This window comes from Panthera pardus, unplaced genomic scaffold (assembly GCF_024362965.1).
Source record: "Panthera pardus isolate Hobbes unplaced genomic scaffold, ASM2436296v1 HiC_scaffold_2, whole genome shotgun sequence".
Classification (NCBI taxonomy): Eukaryota; Metazoa; Chordata; class Mammalia; order Carnivora; family Felidae; genus Panthera; species Panthera pardus.
Genome location: NW_026526765.1, coordinates 124,248,295 through 124,267,281, shown reverse-complemented (window position 1 = coordinate 124,267,281; position 18,987 = coordinate 124,248,295). Strand labels below are relative to the sequence as shown.

At 39.6% G+C, this 18,987-nt stretch overlaps 1 protein-coding gene across 1 annotated transcript; it reads right to left on the bottom strand.

Annotated features, from left to right (window-relative positions):
- Positions 1-483: 483 nt before the first annotated feature.
- Positions 484-18,539, bottom strand: CDC23 (cell division cycle 23). The gene is made up of 16 exons (XM_019424291.2): positions 18,335-18,539; positions 18,178-18,250; positions 15,905-16,042; positions 13,730-13,772; positions 13,097-13,202; positions 12,866-12,998; positions 11,137-11,314; positions 10,951-11,048; positions 10,738-10,819; positions 3,860-4,013; positions 3,625-3,744; positions 3,208-3,283; positions 2,840-2,901; positions 2,063-2,141; positions 1,866-1,985; positions 484-1,449 (listed from the first exon to the last, which is right to left on the bottom strand). The coding sequence occupies exons 1-16, from the start codon at positions 18,487-18,489 to the stop codon at positions 1,279-1,281; spliced, it is 1,788 nt and encodes a 595-aa protein (XP_019279836.1). The 5' UTR covers positions 18,490-18,539; the 3' UTR covers positions 484-1,278.
- Between the last annotated feature and the right edge of the window lie 448 nt (positions 18,540-18,987).

The window sequence follows — 18,987 nt, the reverse complement described above, 5'->3', positions numbered from 1 at the left end:
ATGGGAAAAAAATTTGAAAATTAAAAATTCAGGCCCTTTGGAACCTTGCACAGGAATGGCAGTAGAGACGTGTAACTAGTGTACAGCTAAGAAAGCTTGGTAAAAAATGAATTCAAGGGACATTAGATATTCTAAACCTTCCTTAATATAAAATGAAGTGTCAGACTTTAGTTGGTGAATGGGTAACAAACTTGTTCTGGAAACAATAAAGGAAGGCTGGGCCCTGAGCTCAGAATAATCCATGGTATCTACAGTTCAAATTCATTACAGCAGACATTACAAGCATAGCATATATTACCTCCTACTGAATACACATGCACAGGCCTGAAACCCTCCAAGAGCACAGCAAGAATGACTCCCTTTGCCTTGTCTCAACAGGTGAAGGCTGAAAGGAACCATTCTGTTGGGAGAAAATAGGCATGGGGGTGGGGGTGGGGGGCAGGTAGGGAACATAACTACATCGAAAATATTTATTACAACAGACCAGGTTGAAATGGGTTTATTCTTGTCTATACGGTCACAAAACCTAATACTCCTTGAACATCCATGAAATTATCTGTAATCCTGCCTCCTTGCTTCGCTTTAGTAAGAGTATAAGTAACTCCATAGGCTCTTTTGCCATCAACAGTTCCATGCAAAGTAAGATTCTTTTTGCCCCCTCTTTCATTCAACTCTAGTAAGTTAACTCCAATATGAAAACTTCTATGAAGAGTTCTTAAAATGATGTTTCTGAAAAATGTCCCCCCAGAGCAAGAACAAAAGTGTAGCTTCCGTTTAAATCTTACCTCTGACAGCATAGTCATGCTCAGTAAATCCAGAATGATGAGGTCATATCTATCTGGTGCCCTCACCTTCCTAGGGTATCCAGTGCCCCTACTGCCTGCAGAGGGTAGAGTGGCACAATGTTCTCCCTTCCATCCCTCCCTAAAGAAATCTCTCACTCCCAGCAGCATTAAAACTTGGTTTCTGTAAGCCTTGCCTGTACTAAAGTGCTGTTAAAGGGATGTTTTTTAGATGGGGAGAAAAGGTCTGGGAAGAAGGCCCAGATTCGTAGCCACTCTCTGAACAGAAGGGAAACAGAAGTGCTTCTAACCGGCAAAAGACCATGTCCGTTCCTGCCAGGATTATTCTGTCAGATTCTGTAAGCCATCCCCAAGGAGCTGTTTCCATCTGTACAAACAGACAACTAAGGTCCTTGGAAGAACAGCTGTGGCCATTCCTTACACAGAAGTAAGGCTTAACATGGGTCTAGTAGTGTGCTGGCTTGAAAACAGCCAACTACGGTGTGACTGAAGACAGGTTGAGTGGAGAAACTCTGCGTGTGGGAGTGTTGTTAGCAGACAGCGAAGCAGGGAGGAAAAAGGGAGCAGGCATCTCAGTGGAGGGAGTCTCCCCTTGGTTCCGAAGCTGTAGGATTTGCCGGAGCAAGGCCTTGCCTTCTTCCCGGGTCTGAAACAAAATCAGGAAAGTGTTTCAAAGTCTATCCAAGGCTATTCTCAAAAACCAGTTCTAAAATACTGATGTAAAAGTTTCACAGACCAAGGAAGCCTTTCCACTTACCTTCTTACCCATCTTCCACTCTCAGATGATCATAACCATCATATGTTTTGTTTGTTTTTAAATTTATTTTAAGAGAAAGAGCAAAAGCAGGGGAGGGGCAGAGAGACAGGAAGAGAGAACCCCAAGCAGGATCCACACTGCCAACGCAGAGCCCAACGTGCGGCTCAAACTCGCGAACCGTGAGATCATGACCTGAGCCAAAACCAAGAGTCGAATGCTCAACCGACTGAGCCACCCACGTGCCTCTTAAACATCATATGTTTGAACCTAAAATCCAAACCCTTGAGCAAAGAACTGCTACTCACATCATTGAATGCACAACACTTTTGGGCACAAGTTGAAGCTTCATCCCACAGCTTGCACTTAAAATAGTACTGTGCCAAATAACGGAAAGCAGTGCTCTCCTCCAAGTGCTCCACTATTTCCTGGATAAGGAAAGCAAGAGTGACTAAGGTGATGAGAATACAATCAGCAACCCAATTCGCATGGTCGTGAAACATACCCCACAGGAGTAGATATCTTGGATATATTTGATGTAACACTGGGCAGCTTGTTCTGACTCAGTCAACTGTTCATGAAGCCTACAAAATAAATAGGTCTGTAAGTACAAATCAGATCTCAGAGCAAGCTAATGGTAAAACGCAAAGCACATGATTAAGACCCAAACAATGGCAATACAGAGAAAACTACAAGTTTTGACATAAATGGCACACTGGGATCCAGAATAATATTAGTGTCCCAATGTGATGGATACCTCATCAAAACTCAGCCTCGTTCCTCTCCTACTGGTGATGGAGGGAGAGTAGGTAAATACTTATAGTGGACAACACACCTTTGCAAAATTCTCTGGTAATACTCTGAGCAAAATTTAAAAAAGACACCAAGCAATTCAGACTTTTTTCTAAGAATTCAGAAAAGAACTGGCAGGAATAAGATTGCATTTAAGACTTCTTTGCCTGCTATTTCTGAGTCATTCCTTATTTCCTTGGGCTTTATCTGGAGGAGGATCAGTACTTAAAGTAGTTTTCCTAGACTGCTTTGACATGAAAATTTCATTCCTTTCAATTCATTCTTGATCCCTTGCCTAACAGGAAAGCAGCTCCCCCTTTAGAGAGGAGTCTCCTGAGTCAAGATGGCTTAACTTCCAGACCAGTATTCACACACCCTGATGCATCTGCACACTCATGTAGGAGGACGATGGGGGCTCTAGAGAGTGCAGGATGAGCAGTACCAGAGAAGCCAGCAGAAATAACAACAGCATTTCATTCCTTTCACTCACTTGGCCAGTTTCACCAGAGCCATTTTCTCCACATCTCCCACGGCGTAAGCTCTCCAATAACACTGTCAAAACAATAAACTGATCACTTTTGACCATTGTCCCGTGTGCTATGACCTACCACATAAAGGCTCAAGTCCTACAAGCCTCCCAGAAGTTCAGATTTGCAGAATACAAAGCATTTGTACTAGACTGATAATCCCACTGACAATGTCAGCCGTGCTTTGCTTTTTAGCCTATGCACCTATAAATACTTAAAACTTTCCTAGGTAGATAGATCAACATGAAGGAAAATTAGAACACAGAGAGACCAACCCTTCATCCAAACAGCACATCTCCATTCAAATTCTCCAGGACCCAAATTCAGATACCTTTTTGGCTTCTACTAGTTGATTGAGTTTCTCATAACATTCTCCTAAAGCAACCAGCATACGAGAATCATTGGGCCTAAGAAAGAGGAGGAATAGGCAGTCTGAGCAAAGACTTTAAAAAGTTACTAAAGTCCAACCTTGAGGACACACCACCAACAACCACTAATTCAAATCCATGCAGGGATTAGCCTTTAATCCAATACTTCATATAATTACAGTATTTTGTGTTCACAATTATACTACCAACTAACCCATCAGAATATACTGCATAAAAATGACCAAGGAGCATAGGGCAAGTTTACACCCAGGTCTCTAAGAGTCAAAACCATTCATTCACTGTGATTCTTCAGTAGCTAATCAAAAGATAAAGTACCAGCCCTTCTCATAACAAACACATCATCAACTGGTCAGATTTACCGAAGCTGATGGGCCCGTCTGTAATAATAAAGGCAGTAAAATGGCATCTTGAGGATTTCATAGGTCTGTCCAAGCCCATACCAGGCTCTGTAGTCCCGTTTATTGACCTCAATGGCATGTCTACGAAACAAAAGAGAGATTGGTAAAAGGGGAGAATCAAGGTTAGAGACTTGTAGGCTCAAGAGAGGCTCCTAACATCAATCTCCTCCACCTCAGCACTCAACTAGAAACTCACCTGTATGCCTGAATAGCAGCAGATGTGTTCTTCATTTCCATGTACTCATGTCCCATCAGTGTCCATGCCCCAAGATACCGAGGATTCAATTTCAGTGCTCTCTGGAAATATAAGGCTGCCTTCTCATGCTGAGAACGCAAACTATAGTAATTGCCTGATTGAAAAACAAAAGACATGTAAGTAACTAGAGAGATAAAAATAAAAGTTCCCTAAAATAGCATTCCACAGAGCAGGCATGAAACTATAACTCATTCCCCCAAAGTATTTGCAGAAAAGCCAAAATGTACATGAAGGGAACATCATTATTCCCTTGGGAAATATACTCATCTATCACACATATTGGTTTAAAAAAAAAAAATGTTCCCTAACACTTCAAGTTTTTCTTCAGTTTATTTCATCTGGATATAGCACTTATACATATTTTCTTAACAAAGGATGGGAAATTTCTACAGTTTGGTAGTTTTCCAACTACATTCCCAGGTTTCTGAAGAGGTACTTCAAGGGATAAAAAGGTAGAGCTCTGAGCTCCTCTCTCCCATAAGAATCAAATCAGACCTATCATTGTTGGTCTTGAAAAGAGCAAGTGAGAGCTTTTAGGAATCTGTGGAAGATTTTATTTGCAGAAAGGGTATAAAACCCATTTATCTTAAGTCAACTGGTAAATGGATAAACAAAATATACATATCCAAACAATGGAGTACTACTCAACATTCAAAAGAACTACTGAGGGGTGTCTGGGTGGTTTCTCTCTTCCTCTCTCTCTGTCCCTCCCAATTTGTGCACATGCTGAGCTCTCTCTCAAAATAAATAAATAAACTAAAAACAAAAAAAAACTACTGAAACATGCTACAACACTGGTGAATCTCAGAAACAGCTAAGTGAAAGAAGCCAAACAAGACTAAAAACTGCAAGATACCATTCACATGAAAATTTCTAGAAAAGGCAAAATATAGAGATAGAAGGCAAATCTGTGTCTGCTGGGGGATGCAAGAGGGACTGACTGCAAACGGACTCAAGGGAACTTCCAGGGGTGCCAGAATGTTCTAAACTGGATTTATGGTTATGGTTACACAACTGTATAAATTTACAAAAACTCCTTGAAGTATAAACTTATGTAAATTATACCTTAATAAACCTGGTTTTTTTTTCAATAAAGCTATTTTTAAAGTTTATTTATTTATTTTTGAGAGAGCAAGGGAGGGGCAGAGAGCAAGGAGAGAGAAACCCAAGCAGGCTCCACGCTGTTAGCACAAAGCCCCAAATGGGGCTTGATCTCAAGAATCATAAGATAATGACCTTGAGCTGAGATCAAGAATCAGATGCTTAACCGACTGAGCCACCTAGGAACCTCAGGAATAAATTATTTTTTTAAAAAGATGAATGAATAGATAGAGGGGATTAAGAGGTACACATTTCCAGTTATAAAATAAGTAAGTCACAGAATGCAAAGTACAGCATAGGGAATACAGTCAATAAATCTGTAATAACTTTGTATCATGACTAACTTATCATGGTGAGCATTCAATGATACACAGAATTGTAGAATCTCTATGTTATACACCTGGAACTAATATAACATTATACTTCAATAATAATTTTAAATCCCCACAAATCCTGTTTGTAATGTAGCTATGAAGAAGAATGTTTATAATAGTAAAAAAAATAAAGTCATAAGTGAGAGAGTAGGGAAAGGGAAGATTAGAGCTATATACATCAGCATAGTACATTTCTAGGCCAAAATACTGATCCTCACCCAGGAAGAAGGGTATAGCCCTATATATGCCCTAGCTTCTAAAGGAGTGAGAATGATAGAGATATTAAGGAAGTCAGAATTGGCCAAGTTTTGAGCAAAGATCAAGTACATGAGATTTTTTAAATCTCATTTGGAGCAGCTAAAATATACTAATGATTACAAGTGTGCTGGGCAACTACATTGCTGTAAGTGCTTTGTAGGCATTAATTTATCTAATCTTCATGACAATTACATGAGAGAAGGATCCATTATTATTGCTTTGTGAATGAGAAAACTATAGCAGAGACAGGTTAGGCCCAAAGTCACACAACTAGTTAGTAGTAGAACCGAGATTTAAACTTGGGTAGTCTGGTTCCAGAGTTCAAACTTAACTATGCTATATTGTAGTATAAGCTGTTTTACATAGTACATAAAATGCTGCCTGTCAGACATTGGGACTCCAGAAAAGACAAAGAAGGAAAGAATTCACATCGAAACATCAAAGCAGATGCAAGGACTAAACCAACAGGATATCCTTGCGACCACTCTATTCATAAGAGCGTTCATTTTCTCTCAGGTCCTCAGGTTTTTTTTCTTCTCTCTACCCTTTTTTCTACTTTTACTTCCTCTGAATTGGCTATAATATGAAAGCTGAAGGATATTTTTTTATCATAAACTAATATTCCTTATTTTTCATTCTTAAAGTAGGTGGGCTGAATTCAACAAACATTTATTGACCATATGTCAGGCACTGTGCTGGGCATTTAACACATATACTGAGGGAAAAAAAAAAAAAACAGTTCATTAAGGAGTTCACCTCACATGATTATTAAAAAAACAAGTAACTCTTGTAAATGCAAACTGGTGCAGGCACTCTGGAAAACAGTATGGAGTTTCCTCAAAAAGTTAAAAATAGAATTACCCTACAACCCAGCAATTGCACTACTAGGTATTTATCCAAGGGACACAGTGTGCTATTTCGAAGGGGCACATGTGCCCCAAAGTTAATAGCAGCACTATCAACAATAGCCAAAGTATGGAAAGAGTCCAAATATCCATTGACGAATGAATGGATAAAGAAGATGTGGTATATAAATACAATGGAGTATTACTCGGCAGTCAAAAAGAATGAAATCTTGGCATTTGCAACAAGGTGGATGGAACTAGAGGGTATTATGCTAAGCAAAATTAGTCAGAGAAAGATAAATATAAGACTTCACTCATGTGGAATTTATGTTACAAAACAGAGGATCACAAGAGAAAGGAAGCAAAAAGAATATGAAAACAGGGAGGGGACAAAGCATAAGAGACTCTTAAGTATAGAGAACAAACTGAGGGTTGCCGGAGGGGTTGTGGGGGGCAGGGGGTAGGCTAAATGGGTAAGGGGCATTAAGGAAGACACTTGTTGGGAAGAGCACTGGATGTTACACATAGAGGATGAATCACTGGAATCTACTCCTGAAATCATTATAGCACTATATGTTAACTAACTTAGATGTAAACTTAAAAATAAAAAAATTAAAAAAAAATTAAATAAAAAATAACAAAAGCAACTATAAAATCAAAACAAACAAGAAACTCCTAAATCATTGCTCTTCATATGTAAGTCTCTTTTGATTTTAACTGGCATTAAGTGTGGAGGTTTAAAAAAGGATTATTCATTCCTTCTCTCCCCCACCTCTATTTCCTTTCTTCATGTATAGAGCACTGTTATCCAACTGGTTGCCCAGTCACCAATTCCTATTTGTTCTACTTTTTTTTTTTTTCAAAGTTTATTTAATTTTGAGAGACAGAGACAGAGCGTGAGTGGGGGAGGGGCAGAGAGAGAAGGAGACACAGAATCTGAGCTGTGAACACAGAGCCTGATGTGGGGCTTGAACTCACAAACCATGAGATTATTACCTGAGCCAAAGTCAGACACTTAACCAACTGAGCCACCCAGGTGCCCCCTGTTTGTTCTACTTCTTAAATACCTTTTAAGTCCAACAGCCTCTCTCCATCCCTGCTGCCAATACTTCAGTGTAGGCTCTCATCATCCCTAGACTGGATTATTCCAAAAATCTGAAAATCTGAGAACATTCATCACTCTGGTTTACATTCCTTCAGAAGACTCCTACTGCCTTCATAATAAAATCCTAATGTTCAGCAAGGCATAAAAGCCTCTTCAAGATAGGGCCCCTTTTTGAACATTCCCACACCATGCTTCCAGATGCTGAGCTACTTCAGGCAGAATGCCTGTTTCATACTTTGGTGCTATACAGGGAATGCCCTTCCGAAGTCAATCCTTTTACTCTCTTACTGAACTGTTTTACTTCTGCCCAGCCTTCAAGCACCACCATCTCAGGAAGACTTCCCTAATAATCACAGGCTAGATTAGATACATATGTACTCTCTTAGCATCTTAGGTTTACCTCAATCATAACACTCAACCCACTGCATTATAGTTATTTTTTTTTACTAGTCTTACTCGATGGGCAATAAGGGTAGGTACTGCAAAAGAAAGCACAGGGTCTGGTACTCAGAAGATGCTCAAAAGATGAGGCACCTGGTTGGCACAGTTGGTTAAGCATCCAACTCTTGATCTTGGTTCAGGTCATGATCTCAGTGTTTTTGAGTTTGACTCCTGCACTGGCTCTGTGCTGATGGTATGGAGCCTGCTTGGGATTCTGCCTCGCCTTCTCTTTGCCCCTCCCCAGCTTTTGCTCTCTCTCTCCCTCAAAATAAATACATAAACTTAAAAAAAAAAAAAAAAGATGTTCAAAAGATGTTTTCTGAATAAAATGGGATTATGCCCTCACCCTAATGCACTATATATTTTCTTTATAATGTTCTGATATTGAAAAGATCATTTATTCTTATTCTCACCTATGTTCCTATAGAACCTATTACATTTTGGCGCGCCTGGGTGGCTCAGTCGGTTAAGCGTCTGACTTCGGCTCAGGTCATGATCTCACGGTTCGTGGGTTCGAGCCCCACATCGGGCTCTGCGCTGACAGCTCAGAGTCGTGGAGCCTGTTTCAGATTCTGTGTCTCCCTCTCTCTCTGCCCTTCCCCCACTTGCACTCTGTTTCCCTCTGTCTCAAAAATAAACATTAAAAAAAAATTTTTAAAAAAAGAACCTATTATATTTTTTTAAATGTTTATTTGTTTGGGTAGGGGGAGAGAGAGCCAGCACATGCATGAGCGGAGGAGGGGCATTCGAGAGAGGGAGGGAGAGAGAAGATCCCAAGCGGGTTCTGTACTGTCAGCACAGAGCCTCACATGGGGCTCAATCTCACAAACTGTGAGATCATGACCTGAGCTAAAATCCAGAGTCAGAAGCTCAAATGACTGAGCCCCCCAGGCACCCCAGGACCTATTACATTTTTTTTTAATGTTTTATTTATTTTTGAGCGAGAAAGAGCACAAGCAGGAGAGGGGCAGAAAGAGAGGGAGACAGGGTATCCAAAGGGGGCTCTGCACTGACAGCAGTGAGCCAGATGTGGAGCTCGAACTCATAAACCATGAAATCATGACCTGACCTGAAGTTGGATGCTCAACCAACCGAGCCACCCAAGCACCCTAGGACCTATTATATTTTTTAATGCTTATTTCCCACACTGAACTACAACTTACTCAAGGGCTAATAATATTAAATTAACGGATAGAAATTCTATCAGTTTACTAACAACTTCCTGACCTAGAAAGATATGAATGTACGATCTCAACGCCAGGTCACCAAACACCCAGGAAGGGGGATTTCCCTTTCATTTCCAGGGAACCTGGGCTTTCTGTCACAAACAACCAAGCTTACTTTTATCCAAATGTGGCCACTGATATGTTTATGTCAATTGATGATAAGGTCACAATAAGTGTGGTGGAGTACATACGGCATGGTTCTCAACCACGGATGATTCTCAACCACAGATGATTATGACCCCAAGAGTTGGCAATATCTGCAAACATTTTTGGTTGTCACTATTGGGGGAAGAGGGTTATTGCCATCTAGTGGGTAGAGGCTAGGGATACTGCTAACACCCTCAATGTACAGGACGGCCCCCAACACACACAAAAAAAATTATCAGCCCAAAATGTCAAAAGTACAAAGATTGAAATACCCCTATACGAAGTAAGAGGTTTTCTCATTTGTTTTCATAGGATTGGAAATTTTTTTTTTTTTCAGTTTTACTTTAGATAGAGAGACAGCATGAGCAGGTAAGATGGTCAGAGGAGAGAGAGAACTTTAAGCAGGCTCCACACTCAGTGAGAGCCCAACGCAGGGCTCAGTCTTACAACTGTGAGATCATGACCTGAGCCAAAATCAAGAGTCAGATGTTTAACCGACTAAGCCACATAGATGCCCCTAGGATTGGAAATTCTTATAAGCTTTTTAGTAATATTAAGGTTAAAATATACACACTTTTGATCCAACCTTCACTGCTAGGAATGGATCACATGGATGATAGTTGAATAAACATGAAAAAATAAATGTACACAAAGATGTTTCCTGAAACTATTTTTATATTAATAAATACTGGCCACAACTTATACAATAGAAAATGGTTAAATAAAAATAAAAATGGTACATCTATGAAATAAAATACTGAATAGCCATCAAAAATAATACAAATCTTCATATACTAAATACAAAAATGAGAAAGCTTACTGTTAATATTTTTAAAAAGGAAAAGTTACAGAGCAGTGTGTATAATGATATAGTTTTTGCAAGCAAGTTATACATACGCATGCACCCACACACACATTTTTAGCATTCACATGTATTCACAAAGAAAAACATTCTGGAGTCATGCTCACCAAATAATCTAGGGGGTGGGATTACACTGTGCTTTTACATTCTATAGTATATATTTTGTTATCTTTGACACTTTTAAATGTTTATTTATTTTTCAGAGAGAGAGAGTGCAAGCAGAGGAGGGGCAGAGAGAGAGGGAGATAGAGGATCCGAAGTGGGCTCTGTGCTGACAGCAGAGTGCCCGATTTGGGGCTCAAACCCACAAACTGGAAGCTCATGACCTGAGCCATAGTCGGACGCTTGACCAACTGAGCTACCAGACACCCCTCTTTGACACTTTTAATTGTTATTTTTTACATCTGTATTACTTACAGTAAAAATAAATCTTAAAAGAAAAAAAGTAGTGACTCTTACCAATTACACAGCATGTTTCCACACGATATTTATCAATCTCACAGAGGTTGTGAGCCAGGTAACTCAACTCTGATTTCATGCTCTAGAAGAAAACGGAAAGACAATCTAAGCATGAGTTAAGGAACCCCTTAGCTAATGCAACTTGTGACAATCCAACCCAAGAGATTAAAGCAAAAAGAGCTTGATCAATTCTAAGCAAAGGAAGCAGCTCACCCTGACATAAAGAAGGTTGGAGAACGTGTCCATATTTTCAATCCTGTATGGGTCTTGTTTCCTTAGTTCATTAAAAATAGAGAGGGCTTTGTCAATATCTGCAGGATAAAAAGGTAAGAAAGTTTAGAAAACAACATAGTGCTACATTCAGGATTTGATGGTATTTCATTGTCCTTATTCACTCACCTCTGATATTGTGATAGGCAACTGCAATTTGGGAAACAATATATGAGCTCTTAGAGAAGCCCACATCAATGAGATTCTGATACTTTTGCAGGGCCTCCTCTATCAACTGCAACTCTGTGTATATATGAGCCAGAAAAAACTCTTTCATCCAGGTGTCTGGCAAAGACAGGAACTTCAGCTGCCAGCAGGAGAGAGAGGGACACACTTAATATACTTTGACCTCTCTCTCAAATGAACATCAAGGAACTATCTTTTTGTCTAAAGAAATTTATCACCAAAACTTTAGGAGAGCACATAACAAACAGAGGGCAGTTCAATTAAGTGAACAGGACTTACAAGCACAATAGGGAGGAATGACCAAATTAAGGAAGACTTCAAAGAAAAGCCTAGTATTTCAGGTGAGTCTTATAGGATAGGTAGAACTTGAAAAGAAAAAAAGAGAGAGGAAGAAGAAAAAAAGATAACACTCCAGGCAGGGCAACAACATCAATAGAGGCAAAACAATCCTGAGTGTGAGTGAATAGGATGAGGAAACTAGCTTAGTTTGAGAGGAGGCTATGTGTTCAAAAATAGTGAAAAAAATAAGACTGAATGGGTAGGGCAGGTCCTATGGCGAAACAGGAAGTGGGATCCAATAGGAAACCACTGAAATTTTTGGCAAGAGAACGACACGATGACATGGGTGTTTTAAGAGTAAGTGTGAAAACAGTATGCACGATAGCATAGGAATGGGAGTGTACAAATGGAAAAACTAGGTAGAAAAGTAACTATTACTTATAAGTAATCCAAATCTGAGATGAAAACTAAGATGGCAAAGAAAACCAAAAGAGATGCATGCAAGAAGGAGACCATGGCAATGTCTGGTGACTGACTAGATAAAAGGAGATACGAGAAAGAGAAGAACAAATCTACTGATGAGGCATCAAGACTGGGTATCTTGAGAAATAGTGATGGTATCAAGGGAGTCTATCAAGCTGGGAGGAAGAAAGAATTTGGTAGGCAAGATCAGAAACTTGGTTTTGCATATTTTGAGTTCAGAGAAAAAACAAACTTTTAATGAAAGTCTATTAGGCAGTTAGAGATAATAAATAGGAGTAAGTCAAGATAAGACTTCAGACCCAGATTTAGTAGCACGTATCATTATTGGGGGAAATCAACCAGCCTTCAGTTCTTTAGAGCCAACAAAAGCAAGTGTATTATCAATTCCGTTAACTACTGCAGAATGGCAAAATAAACTCTATAGACAATGTCCTATAATAACAATTAATAAAATGACTGCAGTTTATAAAGCAATTTCATTTACTTTAATTCATTAAATAACAAATTTCTAAATCTCTACAAAGTCCTAGGACAGCTCAGCGGAGACCTTAAAAATGTTTTTAATACGATCCTTGATATCAGAGAAACCTTTCCTATGGCATCTTGGGAATGAGGAAAAAAAGTATAATAGCATTTAGTCTATAAAGCAAGTCACAGTAAAATGTGAATGTGAATCATGAAATAATGAAAAGATATTCTAACATAACTAGACACATATCCAACAGCAACCACCAAACAAGAGCCAGACATGAGTCTTTCAAACAAAGACCGAAATTCCAGCAATGAAAGAGACTAGAGAAGAAGCAAAGATGTAACTACAAAGGTTTAGCAAACCTCTCTTCCCAGCCCATTACAGAATTACATTAAGACTTGGAGCAGAGGGTCTTTCACATAGCTCCTCTCAATTTACCATCTCTTTGTCCGTAATTAAATTACAGAGTTCTAGCCAGGCTCCCCAGTGCAAAGGCAAAACATGAGTAGCCTCCACAAACACATCAATAGCCTCTTTCACCAGGTCCAGTTTTCGAAGCACCACACCATATCTAGGAAAGAGACAATCACAGAAGTTAATGTTTCATAACACATCCCTTCCACTCTGGAGAAAATGTTATAGAAGGATCGAAATTACTCTACCACTTACAGATAAAGGCCAAATCCATCAAGTTCCCGAGCCTGGTGTTTTTTGCTAAGTTCCACTCTCAATTCTCTAAGTGCCTCATTTTTAACTTGTCCTTTCTCCAGGGGACCTAGGAAAGGAACCAAATCTCAGATCTAAGGAAAGACTGCCAATCTTCATTTCACAGACCTAGACATTCCCCTTGACATCAACCAAAGTTACACCTGGAACTTCCAGCAAATACTCAGAAGTGGCCAACAATACCTTACACAATCCACTTTATTCCAGAAATTACCACTGATAACTGGTCTACAGTCATATTTTGCTAGGCCCACAAAGGTTTTTAAAACTTTAAAATAATCAGTGTTTAAAAAGTAGAAGTCTCAACTAAAAAGCTGAATTTCCAGTTTCAGTTCCCAAAGAATGAGGTAGGGCCAAGGGAAGAAAGCCTTGACTACACTAGGCCCACATTTCCTCAAGGGAGCTGTCAGCAGGGCTGGGTAACAAGCAGGTTACAAGTTACCAAGTTGTGCTCCCCAATTTGCAACAGTCCTCCTAAGTCTACTTCACACCTTTATATTACCTGCCTGGCTCATATAGGCATTTGATTATGCAACCCCTGCTTTCATCCAAAAGGTAAGATAAAGAGATCCATACCTAGACTATCAACTGTTTCATCATCCTTCTTCTTTTCTCCAGACTGTAAGAGAAAATCAACAAATTGGTCTTTTCTCAGTTTATTTTGAAACTCATTCTAAAACTAGCAGTCTGGTGGCGACTGGGTGGCTCAGTCAGTTAAGCAACTGACTTCGGCTCAGGTCACGATCTCGCCGTTTGTGGGTTCGGGCCCCGTGTTGGGCTCTGTGCTGACAGCTCAGAGCCTGGAGCCTGCTTCAGATTCTGTGTCTCCCTCTCTCTCTGTTCTTCCCCTGCTCATTCTCTGTCTCTCTCTGTCTCTCAAAAATAAATAAAAACATTAAAAAAAAATTAAAATAAAATAAATTAAAATAAAACAAAACAAAACAAAATAAAATAAAAATAAAACTAGGAGTCTGATTCTAGCTAAAGGGTTCAAGTCCAACCAAAATGTCAACTACTACTGGTCACCACTTTTAAACAATAATTCAGGGGCTCCCACTGTCCAAATCTGGAATAATTTGAGCACTGACATAATTTATAAGTACAGTAATAAATTACAATTACAAATATAAGAATCCTTGAATTCATACTGATGGTAAATAAATGGGGATGGTGAGGGAAAACTCTTGCATAGAGTAGAATGCCAAGTAGCTAGTAGCAAATGTGGAGAGAATACTGGAGTGGAAAATCATTATTTTGCAATATCATAGTAAAGAATACTTCAGGCAAGAATTAACAATGGATTTCTTGACTAATTAATATATATTAATGTTTATTTACTTTTGAGAGAGAGACAGAGTGCAAGCGGGAGAGGGGCAGAGAAAGACACAGACATAGAGCCTGAAGCAGGCTCCAGGCTCTGTGCTATCAGCACAGAGAAAGACATGGGGCTCGAATCATGAATGGTGAGATCGTGACCTGAGCCGAAGTCTGATACCCAATTGACTGAGCCACCCAGGTGCCGCTTGACTAATGAATATTTAGGTTATTGACATTTTATGGCTATTGCAAAAAATACTTTAATAAATAGCCCTGTTCATACATCATTGAGCACATATTGAGCCCCGTGTTGGGCTTGCATTGGGATTCTCTCTCTCCTCTCTCTGCTCCTCTCCTGCTTATGCTCTCTCTCAAAATAAATTTTTAAAAATTAAAAAATTTAAGGGGTGCCTGGATGGCACAGTCGGTTGAGCATCCAGCTTCGGCTCGGTCATGAACTGGCAGTGTGTGGGTTCGAGCCCTGCGTCGGGCTCTGGGCTGACAGCTCAAAGCCTGGAGCCTGCTTCCGATTCAGTGCTTCTCTCTTTCTCTGTTCCTCTTTCTCTCAAAAATAAATAAGATTTAAAATTTTTTTTTTAATTTTTTTTAATGTTTATTATTTTTGAAAGACAGAGACAGAATGCAAGCAGGGGAGGAGCAGAGAGGGAGACACAGAATTTGAAGCAGGCTCCAGGCTCCGAGCTGTCAGCAGAGAGCCTGACATGGGGCTCAAACCCAACAGGCCTCAAGATCATGACCTGAGCTGAAGTTGGCAGCTTAACCAACTGAGCCACCCAGGTGCCCCAAAGTTTTTTTAAAAATTAAAAAATAAATAAATAAATAAATAAAAATAGGGAGCCTAATGCCTATTTTATCAGTAATGAATATTATCAATTTTTTTAAGGATTTTTTTTTAAGTAATCTCTACACCCAATGTGGGTGGGGCTCGAACTCACAACCCTGAGATCAAGAGTCACATGCTCCACCAACTAAGCCAGCCATGGACTCCTATCAATATTTTTAATATTTTCCGGGTGCCTGGGTGGCTCAGTCGGTTGAACGTCCGACTTCGGCTCAGGTCATGATCTCGCGGTTTGTGAGTTTGAGCCCCACATCGGGCTCTATGCTGACAGCTTCGAGCCTAGAACCTGCTTCAGATTCTGTGTCTCCGTCTCTCTCTGCCCCTCCCCCCCACTTGTGCTGTCTCTCTATCAAAAATAAATAAAATGTAATAAAAAATATTTTTAATATTTTCTTCTATATTGCCACTTTTTAACTTTATTTATGACATCCTCTTTATTACTGTTAAGTATTTATAAAGTATATTTAGCAAGTAGGCTACTGCTCAACTATTTAAAAGATTAAACTTTTCCCCCTTCGTTCTACATATGGATGCCTCATGGAAGGCAGATGACATCTTAAAATGGCCCTCACCAGATATCTAGAATACATGTATAGAAAATAGGCTTTTTTGCTATTGCAGCCATGCAGGAAATGTGCTGCCCGATCATACTCTTTAACATCAAAGTAGGCTTTGGCCAGGGTATAAGCGTCCATATCCTGGGCATCCTCCTAGAAGAGAGACAAGTTTTTATAAGTGGTTGGGAACAAGACAACAAAAATTCAAATTCAAGAAGCATATTCATTAATTTCAAGATGTAAGAAAAAGTATTTTCTTCCTCCCCAAAACCTAGCATATACGTGTGTGTAGATATGTATACATATTTACATATACATAGAAATGTAAATTACTTTTGTATATTTGTCTTATTACACACTAAGGTCATTGAACTTTTTTTCAAAATAAAAAGTTGGGAAAAACTAAAAATTTTAAAAACTGAACCAAGACACTCAGAAAGTTGTACTAGTTCTTTAAATGAGGTGCGAAGTTGCACAGGCTTTAGTGCTAGGGAACTGGATTCAAATTCTGATTCCTTGATTTCCTGGTTTCATGACATTAGTAGGGAAGTTACTTAGTTTCTCTGAGAACTCATTTTTTCATGGGTAAAATGGAGCAAATAATACACATTTGATGAGGAAAAAGTGGAAAAGTCATGGAAAATGTCTAGCATTAATATCTGACATTTGCTTCCTTTTCCAGGCTTTCAAAAATGTACAGAAATGCAACATACTGTGCAATTACTTTTATTTTTTATACTTCAAAAAAGTTTTGACATGTTAGTATTGCCAAAAGCATAGAACACAGTCATAATTCTGTATATAAATGAAATGATGCACATTTAAGTTAATAAAGTATACAACCTCCCAAATTCTAGGGGTAAGTCGATTAAATCTTCATTTGTTACATTTTCCTCATCCTTCTTGCCCCAAATATTACTTGAACAAAACTGGAACCAAAACATGTTCAGTGTTTTCTTCATTGAATTAATAAATCCTCAATGTATCCATTCAACTTAGGAGTCTAGTGGCCTTTTTCACGTCTTCATCAATTCCTTATTTCTTCACCCACCTCCTCTTACATGCATTATACCTTCTGAAGTCAGAAACCTTCACTATTTTTAAGAGTGTGTGTGTGGGAATGCAAGCTGGTGCAGCCACTCTGGAAAACAATATGGAGGTTCCTCAAAAAACTAAAATAGAACTACCCTACGACTCAGAAATTGCACTACTAGGCATTTATCCACGGGATAAAGGGACACGTGCACCCCCTGTGTTTATAGCAGCACTATCAACAATAGCCAAAGTATGGAAAGAGCCCAAATGTCTATCGATGGATGAATGGATAAAGAAGATGTGGTATATATATACAGTGGAGTATTACTCGGCAATCAAAAAGAATGAAATCTTGCCATTTGCCACTAGGTGGATGGAATTGGAGGGCATTATGCTAAGTGAAATTAGAGAAAGACAAAATCATATGACTTCACTCATATGAGGACTTTAAGAGACAAAACAGATGAACACAAGGGAAGGGAAACAAAAATAATATAAAAACAGGGAGGGGGACAAAACAGAAGAGACTCATAAATATGGAGAACAAACTGTGGGTTACTGGAGGGGTTGTGGGAGGGGGGATGGGCTAAATGGGTAAAGGGCACTAAGGAATCTACTCTTGAAATCATTGTTGCACTATATGCTAACTAATTTGGATGTAAATTTTAAAAAATAAAAAATTAAATTAAAAAAAAAGTGTGTGGAGGGGAGGGGAATCAAGAAATGGCATCTTCAGGAGAAACAAAATGGATTGTGACAATTATTCAAACCACACAGACTAGGTAAAAATACTTTCTGTAGATCAAACATAAAATATATTCCCATCTTATATAATTCTAGCAAGATCCACTTAAAGGAGATACTATTATTATCCGCATTTCACAAATGAAAGTTGCCAAAAGTCCCTAGTGTAGCTGAGATTTGAACCCAGAGCTACCTGAATCCAAAACCAGTTTTACATTGTTGTTAAAACCTTTGATTCTTCTCATCGTTAAGAACATTGTCTAGGCTAGGCTATCAAACTTAAAAGGCTGAAATCTTAAGCAAAGATTGTTTACTAATTCTCTCCAGCTTAAGTAAAGCACCACCAAATCTTTACAAAGATCAACAAAACCACACAGATAAAAATCGCTGAAAACATCCAGCTCTTTAAAAGCTTTAATTCTCTCTACAAACATTCCTGCTAAGCAGGACGGGATACACCATAACCCTTCGGGTTGGTGGGGAGCGCTCACAGTGATGGAAGTGCTTACCTCTGTAATAGGCGGCGGCGGCTGCAGCTCGGCCAGAGGCAAGGCAGGGAGCGAGAAGGCCAACTCCGCGGACCTGCAACACCCAAACTGAATTAATTCCAACAAGCCCCAAAGGCCAAGGATCCAAACCCAGTCTCTTCCGACCCTGACGTCTCACCATTTACTACTGTGCAGTAGACCCCGCTCCCGGGTAAGGCCCGCGATGAGTAGTAGCTGCTTCTTTATTTCTCGTAAATTTGAGAAATCGCTGCTCGATGACAGGACCGGCATCACCGGAGCAGCCATAGGGACGACAGAGGGACTCGCAGCCATTTTCCTGACTCGCCACTCCAACCAATCACCAACGATAATACTAGCGGTCCGTCTGCACCAAAAAAGTCTGCCAGTTATTGGTGGCCTTCTGCTCCAGAAAATCCAATCAGAAATGTTACTTCTCTCAACGTCACCAAAAAGCCGGGAAAGAAGACACAATCCCATCCCCGATTGGTCAAGAGCTACTAGAGCGGGAAATTTAGAACTAGAAGGGATAGAGGGAGGGGGAAAAAAAAAAAAGAAGCGGGGCAAAGAGGTAGTGAATGGAATAGGTGGATTGGGAAGCTGGGGCTCGGAGTACGAGCAAGAAAGGGCGCAGAAGGGAAAGTGCCCTGAATCTTAGGGATAATGTGGTTGGATTCTGTGCCGCTGGACAACGAAATGGTGTATGTGTCTAGCAAGGATGCCGGCTATCCTCTGGATTTTTTCTTATTTAGGAAGATGTATGGCCACAGGTGGAGATTCCTTCCTTCCTCATTTTCCACCCCATGGCGGGGG